Source organism: Lithobates pipiens, unplaced genomic scaffold, assembly GCF_037356315.1.
Source record: "Lithobates pipiens isolate NorthernLeopardFrog02 unplaced genomic scaffold, aLitPip1_a1.2 Scaffold_28, whole genome shotgun sequence".
Classification (NCBI taxonomy): Eukaryota; Metazoa; Chordata; class Amphibia; order Anura; family Ranidae; genus Lithobates; species Lithobates pipiens.
Genome location: NW_027507789.1, coordinates 86,322,834 through 86,344,138, shown reverse-complemented (window position 1 = coordinate 86,344,138; position 21,305 = coordinate 86,322,834). Strand labels below are relative to the sequence as shown.

General features: G+C 45.5%; 1 protein-coding gene across 5 annotated transcripts in view; it reads left to right on the top strand.

Moving 5' to 3' along the window:
- RETREG3 (reticulophagy regulator family member 3) overlaps positions 1 to 21,305 on the top strand; it is a 489,061-nt gene that overhangs the window by 391,507 nt on the left and 76,249 nt on the right. For 4 of the 5 annotated variants that reach the window (XM_077459456.1, XM_077459453.1, XM_077459455.1 and 1 more), the window contains one exon: positions 4,713 to 4,783. The exons of the other annotated variant lie outside the window; for it this stretch is intronic. In XM_077459456.1, the coding sequence (XP_077315582.1) occupies positions 4,713 to 4,783 (71 nt within the window). The remainder of the gene's footprint in view (positions 1 to 4,712; positions 4,784 to 21,305) is intronic. 5 annotated transcript variants of the gene reach the window in all.

Sequence of the window (21,305 nt, the reverse complement as noted above, 5' to 3'; positions counted from 1 at the left end):
CCAGTCTCTTTTCTGGCACTTTTTGTTCACATGTAGCCATCAGTATTTTTTGCTAGAAAACTACTTAGAACCCCCAAATATTATATATTTTTTAAAGCCGAGATCCTAGAGAATAAATTGATGGGTTTTTCTATTTTTTTTTATGTCACATGGTATTTGCACAGCTTTTTTTCAAATGCAATTTTTTAGGGAAAAATATATTTTTTTTTATTTTACTGCAAAAAAACACAATACACAACCCAATTGTTTATATAAAAGTTAGTTACAACAAGTAAATCGATACCAAACATGTCACGCTTTAAAATTGAGCACACCCCTGCAACGACAACAAACTATGTATATTTTTCTATCCATAGGCGGCGCTTTAAAAGCTTTTACAGGTTACCAGTTTAGATTTATAGAGGAGGTCTAGTGCTAGAATTACTGCCTATAATCTGACATTCGCGGTGACACGTGTGACACGTGTGGGACGATTGCTGTTTGCGTGCGGTACCAAAAGGCACGTTCGCCTTTTTTTTTTTTTTTTCACACTGTAAACATCTTTTTGACAGCAATAAGCATTCAAAACACTAAGATCAGTGATTCTGAATGCTTTTCAAAAAAGGCACCGATGGTTTCCAACTGAACCGGAAGCAATGTCACGTCATCGCTTCCGGGTTACTATTACGACCACCCGTTTACGGCTTTGCTCGGCTGTCTGGCCAGCCGGCTGACACGCTGGCTAGTCACTTGGGTCTCCCTGTGGGATGAGAGACCTGCGAAAGGCAATGGGAAGGGCTAAGGGGGACGGGGAGTAGTACCCTCCCTCTACTTGTAATAGCAATCGAGCGGCTAGTGAGCTGACCGTCAGCTCTAAAAAAAAAAAAAGATACCGGGGTGATGCCTGCAGCAGCAGACATCGTTCTGGTACAACCAACAAAGTCCAGCATGACCAAGTAGTTGGCAGTAAACTATCACAGCATTATACCCTGAAAAATTGCCTGGTAATGAAGAGGAATTACAGGATATTACTGAAGTGAGTAAAAGGAAAAAGTATGGGTAAAAGTGCCTGTAATGCATATATTCACTGCATATGTGTTTTTTTTATTTTTTATTTTATTTTGCCTTGACATAAAATTAAAACTTCTGGCAATAAGCTCAGTATACATTTGAGATACTGCCTCTACCACACCACATTGCACAGCCAGGTGTGTATCATAACCATTTCCTGGTCCAGAAATGCACCTTCCTATGTTACATTTTCAACTCCATATTCTGCATTATTTTTATACAGGATTTATATAGCACCAACAGTTTGCGCAGCACTTTACAACATTCTGGCATACAGTGCAGTTACAATACAATTCAATACAGGAGGGATCAGAGGGCCCTGCTCATTAGAGCTTACAATCTGGAAGGGAGTGTCAAGTAGAACAAAAGGCAATAGCTGTGGGGGGTGATCAGATGGAGAAAATTAAAATACAGTTGTTAGGTGTGGGTAGGATAGGCTTCTCTAAAGAGGAGGGTTTTCAGGGATCATCTAAAAGCTAATGGAGTAGGAGATAATCGGACAGATTGGGGTAAGGCATTCCATAGGAGTGAAAAGGCTCAGGAAAAGTCCTGAAGGCAAGCGTGGTAGGAGGGGATGAGGGAGCTAGAGAGCAGTAGGTCTTGAGAAGAACAGATAGAATGATTAGGTTGTTGTTTTGAGACTAGGTCAGTGATGTAGCTGGGGACAGAGTTGTGGATGGCTTTGTAAGTAGTTGTTAATATTTTGAATTTGTTGTGTGAGCGGAAGCCAGTAGAGGAATTGACAGAGAGGAGTAGCAGACATAGAGCAGTTGGTAAGGTGGATGAGTTTGGCAGCAGCATTCATGGTGGATTGAAGGGGTGATTGACTATTATACATTTGGTTTTAGATAGATTAAGTTTGAGAAAGTGGTGTGACGTACAGACTGATATGTGCATGTTTTAGAGAGTTGGGGAAGATGCCAGAAGAGAGGGAGAGATTGAAGATGCGGGTTAGAGAGTGTAGAATAGGGCCAGAGGGTGAACGTAGCATTTGCGAGGGAACAGGATCCAAAGGGCAGGTGGTAAGATGACTTTTGGCAAGTAGTTTAGCAACCTCATCTATAGTGGTGGGGTTGAAAGAGGGAAGTAATGATTGTACCTGTGGGCATGAAGTGTAAAGCGTGAAGGATATCTGAACAGTAGAGATCTCCTTGTGAATTGTATCAATCTTCTGTTTGAAGTGATTGGCTTTCTCCTGGGCAATGAGTGAGTTGGGTGGAGGACGAAGTAGAGAGTTTAAGGTAGAGAAGAGTTGACGGGGACGGGATGATACGGTGTTAATGAGAGAGATAAAATGGGTCTACTTGGCAGTGAGGAGGCAGGAATTTTATTTTTGGTGGGCAGATTTATACTGGTTGAAGTCTTTCTGAGACTTTGTCTTATGCCAGTGGCGCTTCAGAGCACGGCTGTGTTTTTTCAGACTTCTAGTGTCATCTGTTTACCAAGGTTGAGCAGGACGGAGCCTGATTCTTTGTGTAGTGAGTGGGGCCAGTGAGGCTAGAAGTAAAGTGTTGTAGACAGAATTGGCTACCTTGGTGCAGGACTGGTGCAATTTTGCCGTAGAGGTGGTCAGTAGCTTAGTAGAGAAGAAGGATTGAGATGGTGTAGATTTCTATGGGTAACTTACACTGTTGGAGGGAGAGGAGATGGAGGATAGGGAGAGAGTGAAACTAATAAGGTAGTGACCAGAGAGAGGTTAAGGATAGTTGGAGAGGTTGCACGGAGTGCATAGGTGGGAGAAAACAAGGTCAAGGTTTTTGCTTCAGAGTGAGTAGAAGCATGTATCCGCTGCTTCAGGTCAAAAGAGAAGGTTAGATTGAGAAGTTAGGAAGGAGCAGGAGTGTTAGTACTAGTAGGGATGTTGTAGTCCCTGAGAATGATAGTGGGGATTTCAGAAGAGAGAAAGTAGGGTAGCAAGTCATCAAGATAAGTTGATACTGGTCCAGGGGGCTGGTAGATCACATCTATCCTTAAAGAAACTGGGAAGAAGAGACAAATGCAGTGTGCCTCAAATGAGGAGAGGGACAGGGAGATGGGTGAAGTACCTGAAAGGTGCTATGTGGGGCCAAAAGGATTCCAACACCCCCTCCTTTGCGTGCACTGGGTCTGGGAAAGTGAGTCCAAAGAAGACCACCATGGGATAGGGCAGCAGAAGACACCGTGTCAGCTTCATGAAACCAGATTTCGGTAATGTCGTGTAGATTAAATAAGTTGGCGATAAAAAGATCATGGAGAGAATGAGTGGGCATTCCAAAGGGCTCAAGAGAAAGGGAGCCTGGTCCAGGGAAAAATAAAAATGGGAACTAGATTGTGTGCATTGTGGGTGCAGCCAGGGAGTGTAGGGTGATGGATGCATTGAGTACAGTTAAATGAGGGAGGCCCACTGTATGGGGATACATCACCAGAAGTTAGGAGTAAGGCCGCGTACACACGAGAGGATTGTCCGTCCAACTTAGTCCGCTGAAACGTGTTTCAGCGGACAGTGCGCTCGTGTGTGGGCTTCAGCGGACTTTTTCAGCGGACAGTCTGGCGGACTAAGTCTTTCGGAATTTCCGTAATACAGTCCGTCCAACTTTGGTTTCAGCGGACAGTCCGCTCGTGAGTAGGCTAGTTGGACGGACTAAGTATGGCGCATGCTCAGAAAGGATTTACACGGCCGAAGGTTGCATTGCAGTGTATTGGACGTCGTATTTCTAGTCCCGTCGTACGTGCTGTACACGTCATCGCGCAAGCTTTCAGCGGACTGTCTGTTCATCGTGTGTGGTCAAGTCCGTTCATTCAAAAGTAGGACGGACTGTCTGTCGGATTGTCTGACAGACTTAGTTGGACGGACAATCCTCTCGTGTGTATGCGGCCTAACAGAAGGGTGAGGGAGGTAATGTGAGAGTGTTTTATGTAACTGGGACATACCCCAGTGTCCTGGAGTTTTTTTGTGCATGTGGATTTCGAATTAGCAGGAGTTGGCGAGTGCAGTAATAAAGAGAGGACAGAAGTGAGGGTGAAATATATAAGGTGTGGGGTGGTGAAGAGGTGTGCAGGAGAGTTAGTTTAAGGATCGAGAACACAGCCATCAGAAGGAGTGGTAGACGGTGCATTTTAAAAGGGGGAAGAACTGAAGGTGTAAACAATGTCACCTGTAGTCTGTGTGCAGAGTCAGAAGTGCTTCCACTTATAGAAATACCCCCACTTTGATAAAGAACCCCATCTTCAAACGTGTCAGATGTGGCTGCATCATAAGCTCTATTTAGTTTTGCAGGGAGGTGAACCAAGAAGTAGTGAAGTCATCCTCCAGGCTGTGTAGGGTGTGGCTGATGTGTCTAAATCACAAGAATAGCTGTACAGGATTACAAATTGTCTGACATAATAAATAGACATCTATGTATTTTACTGTGTTTAATTTAGTTATTTTCCCATAGTTCCAACATGGGCAGTTGTTGTAGTTCCTGTATATATGTATATTTTTAAAGTGTCACTTCCAGTTTCTGTTTGTAGCATGCTAGTATACAGTTTTGAATCTTTGTCACTAAAATTGTGTGTTGTTAGCTTATTAACTATCTGTACTAGGTACATTATGTGGTACTGGGCGTTGGAAATAGTCTGCTGTATGTAATAAGATACATTTTTGATCAAGCAATAGTAACTTTGTATCTCCCTGTGATTAGTGCATGGTCGTGCTCTTCCTCCCTGTGATGAAAGCGATAGTGAAGAAGAGCTGGCTGCATTTTGTCCTATGGTAAGTTCACAGCCTACACAACATTTTAATTAAATTTAGAATAATTTGGTCCAGTTCCAAATATTGTTTATAGAATCGTAGCCATGCAAATCAAATTGGAAAGTGGAAACATTTTGGTATCCAATATATAGCAGGGGGAATTTATAACAACACCCAATTCCAATCATATTCATATCCAAATATTGATGTGCTGACCTGCTCTAAGGGCCAATTTCTTCTAGCTTTTGTTTAGGTCAGAACTGCTTCTCTCCCCATACAAGTCTAGGAGAATACAAAAGAAGTCGTACTTATCTGTGAATTCAATATTTTGGAGTACAGTAGAGGGACACAGGCTGGATATTGATAAACCCCCGGGTTATAGACTGGTACACTCAGATGATTTGACTCTAGGAAAGCTATGTTGGACATAACTCTTCACCACTGAAAGTTCAGTTTTTTAACAAGCAATGCAGAATAACACAGGAACGGAGAGAAATTTGGCCTGTGTTCTGTACTGTAACTCTAACACATATAATTTACAGGCAAATCAAAATTCCTCTTGTCTTAATCATACAGCACAGGATGCAAGCTGGATATTCATACACCCTTGTAGATTCTCAAGCATATTATAGGAAGGGTGGGCAGCAACAAGGCAAACAGAGCTGTGCCAACAAGCCCAACAATAACAAGAGTCAACATACCCAGAGTACTGCTGCAAGAACCTGATGGCCACATACTGCAACTGCAGATGTTGGGACTTCCACCTGGTAGGTCTTGGAGCAGATATAAACAGAGAAGACCAGGTAGTGGCCTTGCAAAGTTGGGCAACAGAGGCTTGATGTCAGAAGGCCCAGAAAGCACCCATTGTTCTGGTGGATTGATTATGTACAGTAAGAGTCTCTTATCCTTGTGTATGCTCTTGAGATGAGCTATCTTATCCACCTGGCAATAGTGGATTTTGAGGCAGGATGTCCTTTACAAGGCCCTGACAAGAAGACAGAGTGAGAATCTGTCTTATAAAAACCATGGCTTTTATTTTAAATTTATTTTTATTAAATTATTATACAAATAACAAACTTTACATGTCATTCCAAAAACATATATACAAGTCATTCAAAAGCACAAAAACACAGGAATGGATCTCTCCTAGAATATAGCTTCCTGAAAGCTTTCAAAGTTCTTAGAAAAAGTAAAAAAAAAAAAGACCCATAGTCCATTGATTTGCTCCGCTCCCCCCCCCCCCCCCCCCCCACACACACACACACACACACACACACACACACACACACACACACACACACACACACACACACACACACACACCCACCCCTATACAAAATCACCACTCACTATCGCATTACGTGGGAAGATTATTTTTTATTTTTTTTGTAATAGTGAATTATTCCCTCCCAGGTTATTGAATATCCCTGCCAAATTATCTATTCCCGTTCTCCCTTTCTCCCATTAAATCATGAATTGCTGCATGTATCAAAAGTTTAATATATAATTTGTTTTTATTTTAAGGGGGTGGATCCTAAGGTAGGATAACTCCTTGTAGCACCCCCCTAGATTCCAACCAAGGAAGAAGGAAAAATGTAATGAAATGTGTATAGTGAATCTTTCTTTCCCCTTCCCTTTTATTTAAGAGGGGGGAGAGTCACAACTCTCTACCCCCATTTCCCCTTATTCCTTCCCAAGTTATCGAACACCCCTACCGAATTTTCTATCTCCCTTACTAAATGCGTGTATCAAAAATTTTAATACAACTTTAATTTAATTTTAAGAGGGTGGATCTAGGGTAGGATAACTACTTATAGCTCCCCCTCCCCCCCAGATTCCAACCTAGAACCAACCCCAAAAAAAAGAGAGAGGAGGAGGGAACAGAGGGAGGGTCTCTAAATAACGCTCTCTCACTACCTGTATAACTCAAGTAAATCGAGAATTGTTTGAATTCCAACCAACTCTTCCAGGTCCTATAGATACTTATTTCAGAATAATTTTGAAAATATATTAGTTCTTCCATTGGCTCAGTTTTATCCACTTCCCTAAACCAATCCTTTGTCTGTATTTTCTTTGATTTCCATTGCTTCAGGATTAATGCCTTTGCTGCATTTACCGTATATACTCGAGTATAAGCCGAGATTTTCAGCCTCTTTTTTGAGGCTGAAAGTGCCCCCCTCGGCTTATACTCGAGTCATCGCTGTCTGCCTGCTCGATCAGCGTGTCGAGCAGACAGACAGCGGACATTCTAAAATTCAAAAGCCGCGCCTCCGCCTCCGCCTTCGCCTGTGATAGGCGGAACACTGAATTTCCCAGCAGTCAGTGTTCCGCCTATCACGGACATCCGCTCATCCTCGTACTACGGACGAGGATGAGACGATGTCCGTGATAGGCGGAACACAGGCTGCTGGGAAATTCAGTGTTCCGCCTATCACAGGCGAAGGCGGAGGCGCGGCTTTTGAATTTTAGAATGGCCGCCGAGGCGCCGACGAAGAGCGGCGATCCTGGCAAGGCACGGGACGGAGGCAAGGCAAGGCACGGCACGGGACGGGACGGAGGCAAGGCACGACACGACACAGGACGGAGGCAAGGAGGCAAGGCACGGCACGGGACGGAGGCAAGGAGGCAAGGCACGGCACGGGACGGAGGCAAGGCTCGGGACACAGGTAGGCTGGACACACACACACACACACACATGGACACACACACACAGGGATGGATGGATGGAGACACACACACACAGGGATGGATGGATACACACACACACAGGGATGGATGGATGGAGACACACACACACAGGGATGGATGGATGGATGGAGACACACACACACAGGGATGGATGGATGGATGGACACACACACACACAGGGATGGATGGATGGATGGACACACACACACAGGGATGGATGGATGGATGGACACACACACACACAGGGATGGATGGACGGACACACAGGGATGGACGGACACACAGGGATGGACGGACACACAGGGATGGACGGACACACAGGGATGGACGGACACACACACAGGGATGGACAGGCATGTCTCACCCTCGGCTTATACACGAGTCAATAAGTTTGCCAGTTTTTTTGGGGGTAAATTGGGGGCCTCGGCTTATATTCGGGTCGGCCTATACTCGAGTATATACGGTAACAAGAATGGAATGATTGCTGCTCTATAGTTTTGAGTCACCCATTGCATGGAACAGACATTGCCAGGGGTCTTGCCCAATTTCAGCCCTACTGATCTTCTTAACTAAGTATAATCCTTCCTCCCAGTATGGCTGGATCAAAGGGCATTGCAACCATATATGAGCATAGGTTCCCACATTCCCACATTACCTCCAGCACAGAGGCGAAACATTAGGATTGATTTTATGCAATTTTAAAGGAATATAATACCACTTAGTTATTATTATTATTATTATTATTATTATTCAGGATTTATATAGCGCCAACAGTTTGCGCAGCGCTTTACAATATGAGGGCAGACAGTACACTTACAATACAAAATCGATACAGGAGGGATCAGAGGGCCCTGCTCGTTAGAGCTTAGTTAAAGTGATACTAAACCCTCGCCTTTTTCCTGCTAATCCTGCTCTTTTTAGGTAGTGTAGTGTGTTTTCACTTACCTTTTCCTTCATTTTAGTTTTTAAATGGGTTTATTTTGGGTTAGTTTTCCCCACTTCCTGTACTTCTGCCAGATGGTTGCCTTTTCTGCAGAGCCGTTCTGACGGGGGTGTCCTGTGCTTGCATGCTCCCTCCCCTGGGACTACATCCCTGCAGGGAGACGCTGTCTGTTCTCACAGGCACGCTGGCCGTGTAAGATGCTATAGCTCCGCTTCCCATGCCCTTTGATTGGCATGGGAATTAGCAGCTCATCACACGCATGCCCCGCCTTGAACAAGAACAATGCTCGATATCGTTGAAGCAGACAGGGAAAAAGCGGCAATGAGCATGTGCGATGCCACTAAGCATGAAGGGAATCGTAGATCACAATCGCATCTGAGGTAGCAACAGGGATCGCGCTACAAGACCCAGAAGTTGTGGCAATGTAAAGGGACTATTAACGAGGAAGTGCAGAAATTGGGTAAGTAGAAAACAGGGGAAATAAAATTTTTGGCAGTAAATATAGTTCATAGATGTTTGCAACATATATATCATATATATATGCTAAAATATTTGTACCTTTACAACCTCTTTAATAGTTTATTTTGTCCTTGTGACCGTTGAAGTGGAATGTATATAATCAATAACTTTGCGTTTCAGTATTTCTGGAAAAGGCATGGCTTTTACATAAAGTCTGAAAGCTGTGACAGTATCCAATGAAGAGCAATCTTATAGAAGTGATTAGGAGCAGGACAAGGTCTTTAACCACTTGACCACTGGGCACTTAAACACCCTTAATAACCAGACCAATTTTCAGCTTTCGGTGCTCTCACATTTTGAATGACAATTACTCAGTCATGCAACACTGGACCTATATGAAATTTTTGTCCTTTTTTTCACACAAATAGAGATTTCTTTTGATGGTATTTAATCACCGCTGGGTTTTTCTATTTTTTGTGCTATAAAAGAAAAAAGACCGAAAATTCTGTAAAAAAAAAAAAAATGAATTTTTCTTTGTTTCCGTTATAAAATTTAGCAGATTAGTACTTTTTCTTCATAAATTTTGGCCAAAATTTATACTACTACATATCTTTGGTAAAAATAAGTAAAAATTGGTGGATATTATTTGGTCTTTGTGAAAGTTATAGAGTCCACAAGCTATGGTGCCAATATCTGAAAATTGATCATACCTGAAGCACTGACGGCCTATTTCAATTCTTGAGACCCTAACATGCCAGAAAAGTACAAATACCCCCCAAATGACCCCTTTTTGGAAATAAGACATTCCAAGGTATTTAGTAAGAGGCATGATGAGTTTTTTGAAGTTGTAATTTTTTCCCACAATACTTTGCAAAATCAAGATTTTTTTAACTTTTTTTTTTCACAAAATTGTCATATCAGTTTATTTCTCACACACAGCATATGCATACCACAAATTACACCCCAAAACACATTCTGTTATTACTCCCGAGTATGGCGATACCACATGTGTGAGACTTTTACACAGCGTGGCCACATACAGAGGCCCAACATGCAGGGAGCACCATCAGGCGTTCTGGAGCACCCAGGACCATTCTGACATTTCTGTCCTACATACAAACATCATCATTTATTTGCTAGAAAATTACATAGAACCCCAAAACATTACATATGATTTTTTAGCAAACGCCCTGGAGAATACAATGGTAGTTATTGCAACTTTTTATCTCGCACGGTATTTGCGCAGCAATTTTTTCTAATGCTTTTTTTTGGAAAAAATAAAATTTTGTGCTTAAAAAAAAAAACACAGTAAAGTTAGCCCAATTTTTGCATAATGTGAAAGATGAAGTTACGCCGAGTAAATAGATACCTAACATGTCACTCTTCAAAATTGCACACGCTCGTGGAATGGCGCCAAACGTCGCTATTTAAAAATCCCCATAGGTGACGCTTTAAAAAATTTTTTTACTGGTTACATGTTTTGAGTTAGAGGAGGTCTAGGGCTAGAATTATTGCTCTCGCTCTAACGTTCGCAGTGATATCTCACATGTGGTGTTTGAACACCGTTTTCATATGTGGGCGGGACTTAAGTATGCGTTCTCTTCTGCATGCGAGCACATGGGGACAGGGGCGCTTTAAAAAAAAAAATTCTTATTGTTCATTTTACTTTATTTATTTTAGTTTGACATTTTTTTCCCCAAAAATAATTTTTTTGATCACTTTTATTCCTATTACAAGGAATGTAAACATCCCTTGTAATAGGAATATGGCATGACAGGTCCTCTTTACAGTGAGATATGGGGTCAATAAGACCCCACATCTCACTTCTAAGCTGAGAAGCCTGAAATAAAAAAAAATAAAAAATATTCTGGCTTTGATTGTATTGGTGAGTCGGTAGAAGCACCGGAGGGCGGTGGGAGGGGGGGTGGGGGGGGGGTGTCTATGGCTGGGTATCTCCGAGTATGGCTGGGTATCTGAGTATGGCAATTTATGGCAGGGTATTGCAGAGTATTGGCAGGGTATTGCAGAGTATTGGCTGGAATTGTACTGCAGAGTATTGGCGGGTACTGCAGAGTATTGGCGGGGAACTGAGGGGTTAATTTTTGGTGAGCAGCGATGTGGGAACTGCAGATGCAGCCCACAGCGATGCTGACACCGATCTCTTCCCCCTCCACTGTACCGATCGGTACAGAGAGGGGGAGGGAGGAACCGGTGTCCTAACATGACGCCGGTTTGTTTACAAGTGATCACTCCGTCATTTGACAGAGCGATCACGTGGTAAACAGCCTTGATGAGTGACCGTTTACCGTGATGTGCCGGGTCCTGTTGACCCGACGGTCACGGATGCTCTGGAGTGCGTGCCCCAGGGGGCGCATGAGAGCGTAATTCTGGGAGGACGTCATATGACGTCCTCCCAGAGTTAACCAACCGCCCTGTAGCCGTCTTTCGGCTATGGGCCGGTTGTTAAGTGGTTAAATACTATAGCTGCTGACTTTTATTATTAGGACACTTACCAGTCCCTAAATCCAGTGATGTCAGCACCAGAGAGTTTAACTCTCCTTTAATGATTCGACATTCCTCGCCGCTGCCAGCATCATCTTCTGGCTTTTTTTTTTTTTTTCACACAGGATCTATGCTGGAATTCAAAACTGTGTTATACTTTTACAGCTCCGTGTATATTCGAAAGAAGGCTGTGAACAGGCAAGTAGGTTTATTTTATTGCAGAAGAAACATTGCATGTCTCTTTGGCAATAAAGAGTCTGCTTTCTCTGTTTTTAAATTAAGACTTTAGTTCTGCTTTAAATGCCAAATTCTGGTCAAGTGCTGATTGTAGAAAGGCCAAAATGTGAGGCAAGGAGGAATCTGAGACTGAAATGCCTGTCTTTACATCAGACAAACAAAGACAGACAAAGCTACTAATAGAAAAACTACAGGTACTATAGTACGTTTTTCTAGAAGTAGCTTTTCTGGCTTTAAGCAATGTGGGAATGACCAGATCAGGGACCTCTGTCCTTCAAGACTATGATAGAACAGGGACCCCTGAGATAAAATTTCTGGCCAGGGATCATCTCCTATGAGTTTACCTGCCTCCTGTCTGTTTACCAAGTTCTCCTGGGTCTGCTATTGTCTGTCTGTGATGCAATAAGTCACCAGTTTCTTCTCTTGCTGGTATTTGTGGCGCAGTCAAGGCATAATTTGCACTGGTACAAAGGCATATATACTCTATGAAGTTGAACAGGTCCAGTGAATTTTCAGAGCATCAAATGCCAGTGTTCGAGGATCCTTGGTCCTGGCTACAAACAAGGGTAACTTTACATAGTAAGTGAGGTTGAATAAAGACAATGGTCCATCCAGTTGAACCTGAGTGAGTGCCTACAGTTGTCCCTATCCCTGTACATTGCACACTCACATCGGTCCCTACCCTCAAGGAGCCCACAATCCAAGGTCCCCATTCATATACTAGGGCCAATTTTGGACAGAAGCCCATTAACCTACCTGAATGTATTTGGAGTGTGGGAGGAAACCAAAGTGCCCGGAGGAAACCCACGCAGGCACAGGGAGGACATGCAAACTCCAGGCAGGTAGTGTCGTGGTTGGGATTTGAACCAGCGACCCTTTTTACTGCTAGGTGAGAGTGCTAACCACTACAGCACTGTGCCGCCCTTAAACGTGTTGCTGTACATGTCACTGCAAGCTCCAGGATGTTGATCGGAAGTTTACTTTCTTTGGGTGACCACATTCCCTGAAGCGTTAGAGATGAACGCTCATCCTCGACCTGTGAGACTAGTATTTATTATCACCTTCATGGATGTGATGAAAACGACTTCCCCATTGTCGAGGCTATGTCAGAAATCCACCAAGCTAGGGAGTTCCTTGCTTAGCTGGAGAGACACATAGGGAGGTTGAGAGAAGAAGCATGCCTGTTTCAGGCCAACAAGATGTTGTGTTGGAGGGAGAGGCCTTGAATGGAATTGAGCAAAGGGTACAGCCTTAGATGTGGCTACCATGACACCCACACTCTCATAGAGACTCTTGTGCTCCTTTTGAAGTTTCAAACATGGGATCTTATGCCGCGTACACACGATCAAACAAGAGGGTGGAAAAGTCCGGCAAACTCAAGTCCGCCAAACCATCCCCCCGTGTGTAGCCTCCGGCATACTTTTTTGACCCGAAAGTACGGCGGACTTAGAATGTAGTTTTACACTCCAATCTTCCCGCCGGGCTCGCATTTCGGCGGACAATCCGGCCGTGTGTATGCCAGTCCGCCGTACTTTTGAAATGAGCAGACTTTTCCCGCCCAGAGAAAAGTCTGCTCATTTCGAGCGGGTCTCCAGGTAGGCGGGGCCCGCGAAGGAGACGTCGCTGGCCCCGCCGCCTGGTATGGACTTAAAGGGGAACCCCAACGCCGAAAAAAATCGGCGTGGGGGTCCCCCCAAAGTCCACAACAGACCCTTGTCCAAGCACGCTGGCCGGCCAGGAAAGGAGGGGTGAGCGAGCGACCCCCCTCCTGAGCTGTACCAGGCCGCGTGCCCTCAACATGGGGGGTGCCTTGGGGAAGGGGGGGCCGCGCGGCCCCCCCACCCCAAAGCACCTTGTCCCCATGTTGATGAGGACAAGGGCCTCTTCCCGACAACCCTGGCCGTTGGTTGTCGGGGTCTGCGGGCGGGGGGCTTATCGGAATCCGGGAGCCCCCTTTAATAAGGGGGCCCCCGGATACCGGCCCCCCACCCTATGTGAATGAGTATGGGGTACAATGTACCCCTACCCATTCACCTGTAAAATAAAGTACAAAAAAAAACACAACACACAAGATAAAATAATTTATTGCACAGCTCCGGGGGTCTTCTGTCTTCGGGGGTCTTCTCGCCGGACTCCTCCGCTATCTTCTTGTAGCTCTTTTACTAGCGGAGGAGCCCGGCATTCTTCTTCGTCGCCGCGGCCTCTTCTTCCGACTTCGGGGGTCTTGTCCCCCTCTTCGGTTCTTCTGCCGGGCCACCGCGCCTTCTTATAGCTCTTTTACAGGCGGTGGCCCGGTCTTCTGTTGCCGCCGCCGCCTTCCGTTCTTCTTCTTCTGGAGATGTTGACTCGACGTTCCCTCCGGCCACAATGCCAGGGACGCGCTGCGCTGCGACTTATATAGGGACAAGGGGTGGTGTCACATGGGTTGATGTCACATGGGTTGGTGTCACAAGGCGACAGTCCCAGCATCCTCCGGGACTGTGACATCGTAAGGGGGCGGGGTCACCATGTGACATCAACCCATGTGACATCAACCCATGTGACACCGCCCCTTGTCCCTATATAAGTCGCAGCGCAGCGCGTCCCTGGCATTGTGGCCGGAGGGAACGTCGAGTCAACATCTCCAGAAGAAGAAGAACGGAAGGCGGCGGCGGCGACAGAAGACCGGGCCACCGCCTGTAAAAGAGGTATTAGAAGGCGCGGTGGCCCGGCAGAAGAACCGAAGAGGGGGACAAGACCCCCGAAGTCGGAAGAAGAGGCCACGGCGATGAAGAAGAATGCCGGGCTCCTCCGCTAGTAAAAGAGCTACAAGAAGATAGCGGAGGAGTCCGGCGAGAAGACCCCCGAAGACGGAAGACCCCAGGAGCTGTGCAATAAATTATTTTATCTTGTGTGTTGTTTTTTTTTTGTACTTTATTTTACAGGTGAATGGGTAGGGGTACATTGTACCCCATACTCATTCACATAGGGTGGGGGGCCGGTATCCGGGGGCCCCCTTATTAAATGGGGCTCCCGGATTCCGATAAGCCCCCCGCCCGCAGACCCCGACAACCAACGGCCAGGGTTGTCGGGAAGAGGCCCTTGTCCTCATCAACATGGGGACAAGGTGCTTTGGGGTGGGGGGGCCGCGCGGCCCCCCCTTCCCCAAGGCACCCCCCCCATGTTGAGGGCACGCGGCCTGGTACGGCTCAGGAGGGGGGTCGCTCGCTCGCCCCTCCTTTCCTGGCCGGCCGGGTAGCGTGCTCGGACAAGGGTCTGTTGTGGACTTTGGGGTTCCCCTTTGAGTCCATACCAGGCGGCGGGGCCAGCGACGTCTCCTTCGCGGGCCCCGCCTACCTGGAGACCCGCTCGAAATGAGCGGCCTTTCCTCCGCGTGTGTGGGCGAGTCCGTTCATTTCAAAAGTAGGGCGGATAGTACGGCGGACATAGTTCGCCGTATTAGTCCGCTGAAAAAGTGCAGTGTGTGGGCAAGTAGCCCGTTCGGAAAGTCCGACAGACAGTCTGGCGGGAAGACCGCCAGACTAAGTACGTCGGATAGACGGCTACGTGTGTACGCGGCTTTAGAGAAGTTTATTTTATGGAAGAAAGACTTTGGTCTAGACTGTGTCCAGAATAATCCCTAAGAATTCTAGGTGAAGGGAAGATTGGTGCAGACTTTCGAAAGTTGAACATCTAACTGAAGCCCAGATGCATCTGAATAGTTGTACATTTTGCAGACTGTTGAAGGGAAGAGGAGTTGTCAGACTTCACGTACCTGGCTGATGAGCCCGAGATAGCAAGGGAAGGCCTCCCTTACGTGTCTGGTTTGCGCCCCCTGGTAGTATTGACAGGAGGCACGGGAGCACAGAGTGGTAAGAGAGCCTGGCAGGTAACTGCAGGAAGAAAGGCCCAAAGGTCCAGATGCAGGCGGATTGGTCATAACTAGACAGCTGGACGCTGGCAGCGGATGCAGAGCAGGAGCTGAGCAGGCAAGTCCAATCACAGGCACAGTCGGCAACAGGTGGGCAGTGCAGTAAAAGCGGTCAGGCAAGTTCAGAGTCCAGGTCACAGGCAGCGTTGGCAACAGGCGGGCAGCGCAGTACAGAGGAGCAGGCTGGTTCAAGGTCAAAGACAAGCCGGGGTCGGATGCAGGCAGAAGACAGGATAATCCAAAGGGCAAGCCGGGTAATCAGGAGATCAGATGCTCAGACAAAGTAACGGGTGCTAGGATACAGGGAGCTGCAGATTGGACAGCACGAGCACAGTGCAGGGACAACCTAAATAGGCTGATTGGCGCCATTGCACACGCACCCGCACAACAGTGCGCACACACCGGCGCATTCCAGGGCGCCCAGTACTGCATCCATTCCGGGAGCTTCCCTGACAGTGCCCCCTCCTCCAGGGCAGTTTCCAGATGCCCATCTGGGCCAGTCTGTTGGCGTGGGCACTGTTAAAAGCCCTTAAGAGTTCTTCGGCATGCAAATTACTTTCCAGCTCCCAAGAATTATCTTCCGGTCCGTACCCCCTCCACTTAATTGGGTATTGGATTTGGTTGTACCTTTTCCTGCAATCCAGGATTGCTTCCACCTAAAATTCTTCTTCATTGTCAATGATTACAGGTTTAGGTGGGCCGGTATTTTGGCCAGTAAAGGGATTGGGAGTAACAGGCTTCAACAGGGATACACGGAAAACCAGATGAATTTTCAGCGTACCGGGTAAGTTGAGCTCGTAGGTCACATCCTAAATTTTTCTCTTGACAGAAAAGGGACCCATGAATTTAGGACCCAGTTTCCTCGAAGGACAGGCCATTTTTAAGTTGGCCGTGGACAGCCAAACCTGGTTGCCAGGTTCTAGAATGAGCTCTCCCTGCTTCTTCCTATCACACATCCTCTTGTACTCCTAGGTTTTGGCCATGGTCTCCTGTAGCAGTTTGTTAGTGAGGAAGAAGTTCATTGTCTCTGAGACTGCAGGGATGGCACACTTGGGTACAGAACTAGGCAGAAAGGATGGATGCAATCCTTAGTTTGCAAAAAATGGTGTTTGCTTAATGGCGGAGTGCAAAGAGTTGTTATAGGCAAATTCCGCAATATGCAGTAGGGAGACCCAGTCATCCTGTGAGAAGGCAGAGAAGCAGCGGAGATATTGCTCCAAAGTTAGATTAGTTCTCTCCGTGTGCCCATTCGTCTAGGGGTGATAGGCAGATGAGAATGCCAACTCAATTTCAAGAGAACCACAGAGAGCCTTCCAGAACCTGGATGTAAATTAATAACTTCGATTAGATACCATACTTGATGGAACCCCATGCAGCCTCACTATCTCCCTGATGAAGACCTTTGCTGTATCCATGGCCAGAGGTGTGCCCTTCTTTGGCAGAAAGTGAGCCATTTTGGCACCTGCACACGCCGGCGCACCCCAGGGCGCCCAGTACTGTATCCATTCCAGGGGCTTCCCTGACAGAAGTCCTTCAGAAGAATGTTATCTAGGTCCAGCCTACCTCAATGCCCTGAGCTCTTTAGAGGACAGGATGAGATGGACAAACCTTGGTGGGAGAATAGGCCAAATGGCCTCCCTATTGAAATTGTTGGCGATGCATAGAAAAGGCTGCAAAGCATAGAACATGCAGGTGAGGTAGAGAAATGGTGATATGTAAATAAATAAATAACTATGTCTACTGATGCAAGGGATTCTCCTGGTCTCAGGCAATAACCAGGTTTGTGGATTTTATGCAAAACTTTGAAATGTACACATACTTTTTTTTAACCACTTAGCGACCGCTCACTGTAGATTTACTGCACCACATCTCTTATCTGGTATGTCAGCCCTCAAATTTTCCATTTGCCTACTCGCATTTTGTTCTCCCAGTCAGGGAAGGAGAGGAAGAGGCGAACAGGCCTGATCATCAGAGCAGGAATTGCCTACTCTAACCTACTTTTATTTGAATTACCCATTGTTCCCGGAGCTCCCCGTCTCACAGTCCTGCCTCCTGGCCTGGCGCTTTTGATAGACAGAACACCGGTCCAATGCCGGGACGTGTGACGTCATCAATTCCCGGGCCAGGAGGCGGGACTGTGACGTGACCTTCGGGAACACTGGGCAATTTAAATGAAAGCTATTACCCTGTTTCTGATGACCTGGGTGGCTCGCCTCTTCCTCTGCACAGGTGAGGCTGTATTGATGGGCACAGGTCATGTTGCATTGATGAGCACAGGTGAGGCTGTATTGATGGGCACTGATTACACTGCATTGATGGGCACAGGTTATGCTGCATTGATGGGCACTGATAAAGTTGTTGTTAATATTTTTTTAACGTAATTCTGCGTAAAACATTTAAGTGTAATTTCATGGGATAATTTATGAGGGCCTGTTTAGGGACGGGAGTAGGGGTGGGCATATGGTAGAGATTGGGTGGGGCAACTGATGGCAGGTAACCCTTAAGGCCTGGCCAGGAATTGAAATTTTGAGTCTTGTGGTACGTTACCTGACACGTCCGGGTTTTGAGACATGTGCGCCGTTGGCAACCCACTCCCGCTTTGATCGGACACAGCGGAAGCCAATCAGCCTTTCCGGGGGGACACGATGTCCACCGAGCTCCACTTATTCAGGAGAAAGGCAGAACAGCAGTCTGCCTGAGTAAACAAGGCAGATCACCGTTCTGTTAGAACTGTTCTGTTACAGTTAGGCCACCCAGGGAACATATTTAACCCTTTGATCACTCCTGATGTTAACCCCTTCCCTGCCAGTGTCATAACCATGCATGTTTTTTTTTTTTTTTGTTTTTGTTTTTTTTAGCACTGATCACTGTATTAGTGTCACTGGTCCCCAAAAAGTGTCCGATGTCTAATTTGTACGCCACAATATAGCAGTCCCGTTATAAGTCGCTAATTGCTGCCATTACTAGTAAAAGAAAAAAATTATATCATAGTTTGTAGGCGCTGTAACTTTTGCGCAAACCAATCAGTTACGTATTGCGTTTTTTTTTTTTTTTACCAAAAATATGTAGCAGAATACATATTGGCATAAATTGACGAAGAAAGTTGTATTGGGTGTATTTTACAGCAGAAACTAAAAAATATTTTTTTTTTCAAAATTGTCTGGGTTTTTTTTATGTATAGCGTGATCAAATACATAAGCTCATTCTAGGCTTACCTATAGGTAAAAGTCACCAAAAAGGGTTTACTCCCACTTTAAGTCCATTTTTATTATAGTACAAAACACAATATTATAAAAACACTAATACAACTTTTTAGAAATATTACAGCGTCCAAGAATAATATCATAAAGGCTGCAAACTTATGTTATCTAATCTAATTCCACCCTATGACCCCTTTCACACCAGGGCGTTTTGCAAGCGCTATAGCGTTAGAAATGGCACCTGCAAAATGCCCTAAAGAAGCTACACCATTGTGTGTAGTGTGAAAGCCCCCGAGGGCTTTCACACTACAGCGGTGCGCTGGCAGGACGTCAGAAAAAAGTCCTGCCAGCAGCTTCTTTGGAGCGGTGAAGGAGCGGTGTGTTTACCGCTCCTCCACCGCTACTCCCCATTGAAATCAATGGGGCAGCGCTGTCATGCCGCCGACAAAACGCCGCTATTGCGGCGTATTGCCGGCGGTTTTAACCCTTTCGCGGCCGCTAGCGGGGGTAAAAGCGCCCCGCTAGCGGCCGAAATGCGCCGCAAATCCGGCGGTAAAACGCCGCTAAAGATAGCGGCGTTTAACCGCCGACGCAAGGTGCGGTGTGGTGTGAAAGGGGTCTAAGTGTTTCAGAGACTAAAGAGCTCCTTCTTCCAGGATGTTAAGGATATCAATTCACATTTCTAGAATACTACTCAAATCATGTTACATATCATATGAATAGATATATGCAGCTGTGCTCATAAGTGTACATCCCCTGGCAGAATTGATTTCTTGACCATTTTTCAGAGAATATGAATAACACAAAAACTTTTCTTTCACTCATGGTTAGTGTTTGGCTGAAGCCATTTATTATCAATCAACTGTGTTTACTCTTTTTAACCACTTCAGCCCCAGAAGATTTGACTGCTGAATAACTGGGCCATTTTTTGCGATACGGCACTGCATCGCTTTAACTGACAATTGTGCAGTCGTGCGGCGCTGCGCCCAAACAAAATCAATGCCCTTTTTTTCTCCACAAATAGATCTTTCTTATTGTGGTATTTGATTGCCTCTGTGGTTTTTATTTTTTGTGCTATAAAGAATATATTATAAGAAGAGTGACAATTTTGAAAAAAAAATATATATTTTGTACTTTGCTATAATAAATATCCCCATTTTTTTCTTTAAAAAGCAAATTTTTTTCTCAGTTTAGGCCGATATATACTCCTCTACTTATTTTTGGTTAAAAAAATCACAATAAGCATATATTGATTGCTCTGCACAAAAGTTATAGTGTCTACAAAATGGGATAGATTTATAGCATTTTTATTATTTATTTTTACTAGTAATAGCGGCAATCTTCGATTTTTTATTGGGACTGCAACATTATGGCACACGCATCAGACACTTTTGACACATTTTTGGGACCATTGGCATTTATACAGCGATCAGTACTATAAAAATGCACCGATTACTGTAAAAATGTCACTGGCAGGGAAAGGGTTCACACTAGGGGGCGATCAAGGGGTTAACTGTTCCCTAGGTGTGTTTCTAACTGTAGGGGTGGGGACTGACCTAGAGGAAGTGATGGATCGTGGTTCCTAGCTAATAGGAATTCACGATCTGTCATGCCTCACAGAACAGGGATGAGTCTGTGTTTATACACACTCATCCCTGTTCTGACTCTCATTGCCACGATCGCTCGTGGCCGCGGGTCACCGTGACCGTCGACCACGAGCATTAGCACCCCCGCTGTGCAGCAGCGCGCGCCTGCTATCCCTATCCCACAAACTGATGTATAGTTACGATGGCTCATGGGATTGTGCTGATTTGCCGCATTAAAATGACCTGGTCAGCTAGCGGTTAAATCAGAATGACAACAGAAACTACTCAAATGACCCTGATGACCCTGATCAAAAGTTTTTCTTAATACCACGTATTGCCCCCTTTAACATCAATGACACCTTGAAGTCTTTTGTGGTTTTTGTGGGTGAGGCTTTTTAGCTTCTCAGATGGTAAAGCTACCCATTTCTTTTGGCAAAAAGCCTTCAATTCCTGTAAATTATTGGGCTGTTTTGCATGAACTGCACATTTGAGATCTACCCAGAGTGGCTCAATGATATTAAGGTCAGGAGACATGGATGGCCACTCCAGAACCTTCACTTCTTTATTCTGCTGTAGCCATACCAGGTCAACTTGGCCTTGTGTTTTGGATCATTGTCATATTGCAGTGTCCAAGTATGTCCCATGCGCAGCTTCCTGGCTAATGAATGCAAATGTTTTTCTGGTATTTTTGTGATAGCATACTGCATTCATCTTGCCAACAGTTTTGAACAAATTTCCTGTGCCTTTGTAGCATACACATCCCCAAAACATCAGCGATCCACCTGAATACCTTTCATCATAGGCCTTGTTGATTCCTCTTCAAATGTAGCATTTATTGTTGTGGCCAAAAAGCTCAATTTTGGTCTTGTCACTCCAAATTACTTTGTGCCAGAAGGTTTGAGGCTTGTCTCGGTGCTGTTTGGTGTATTGTAAGCTGGATACTTTGTGGCTGGATACTTTGTGGCATTTGCATAGTAATTGCCTTCTTATTGTGCATCTTGAAATAGCCACACCACAT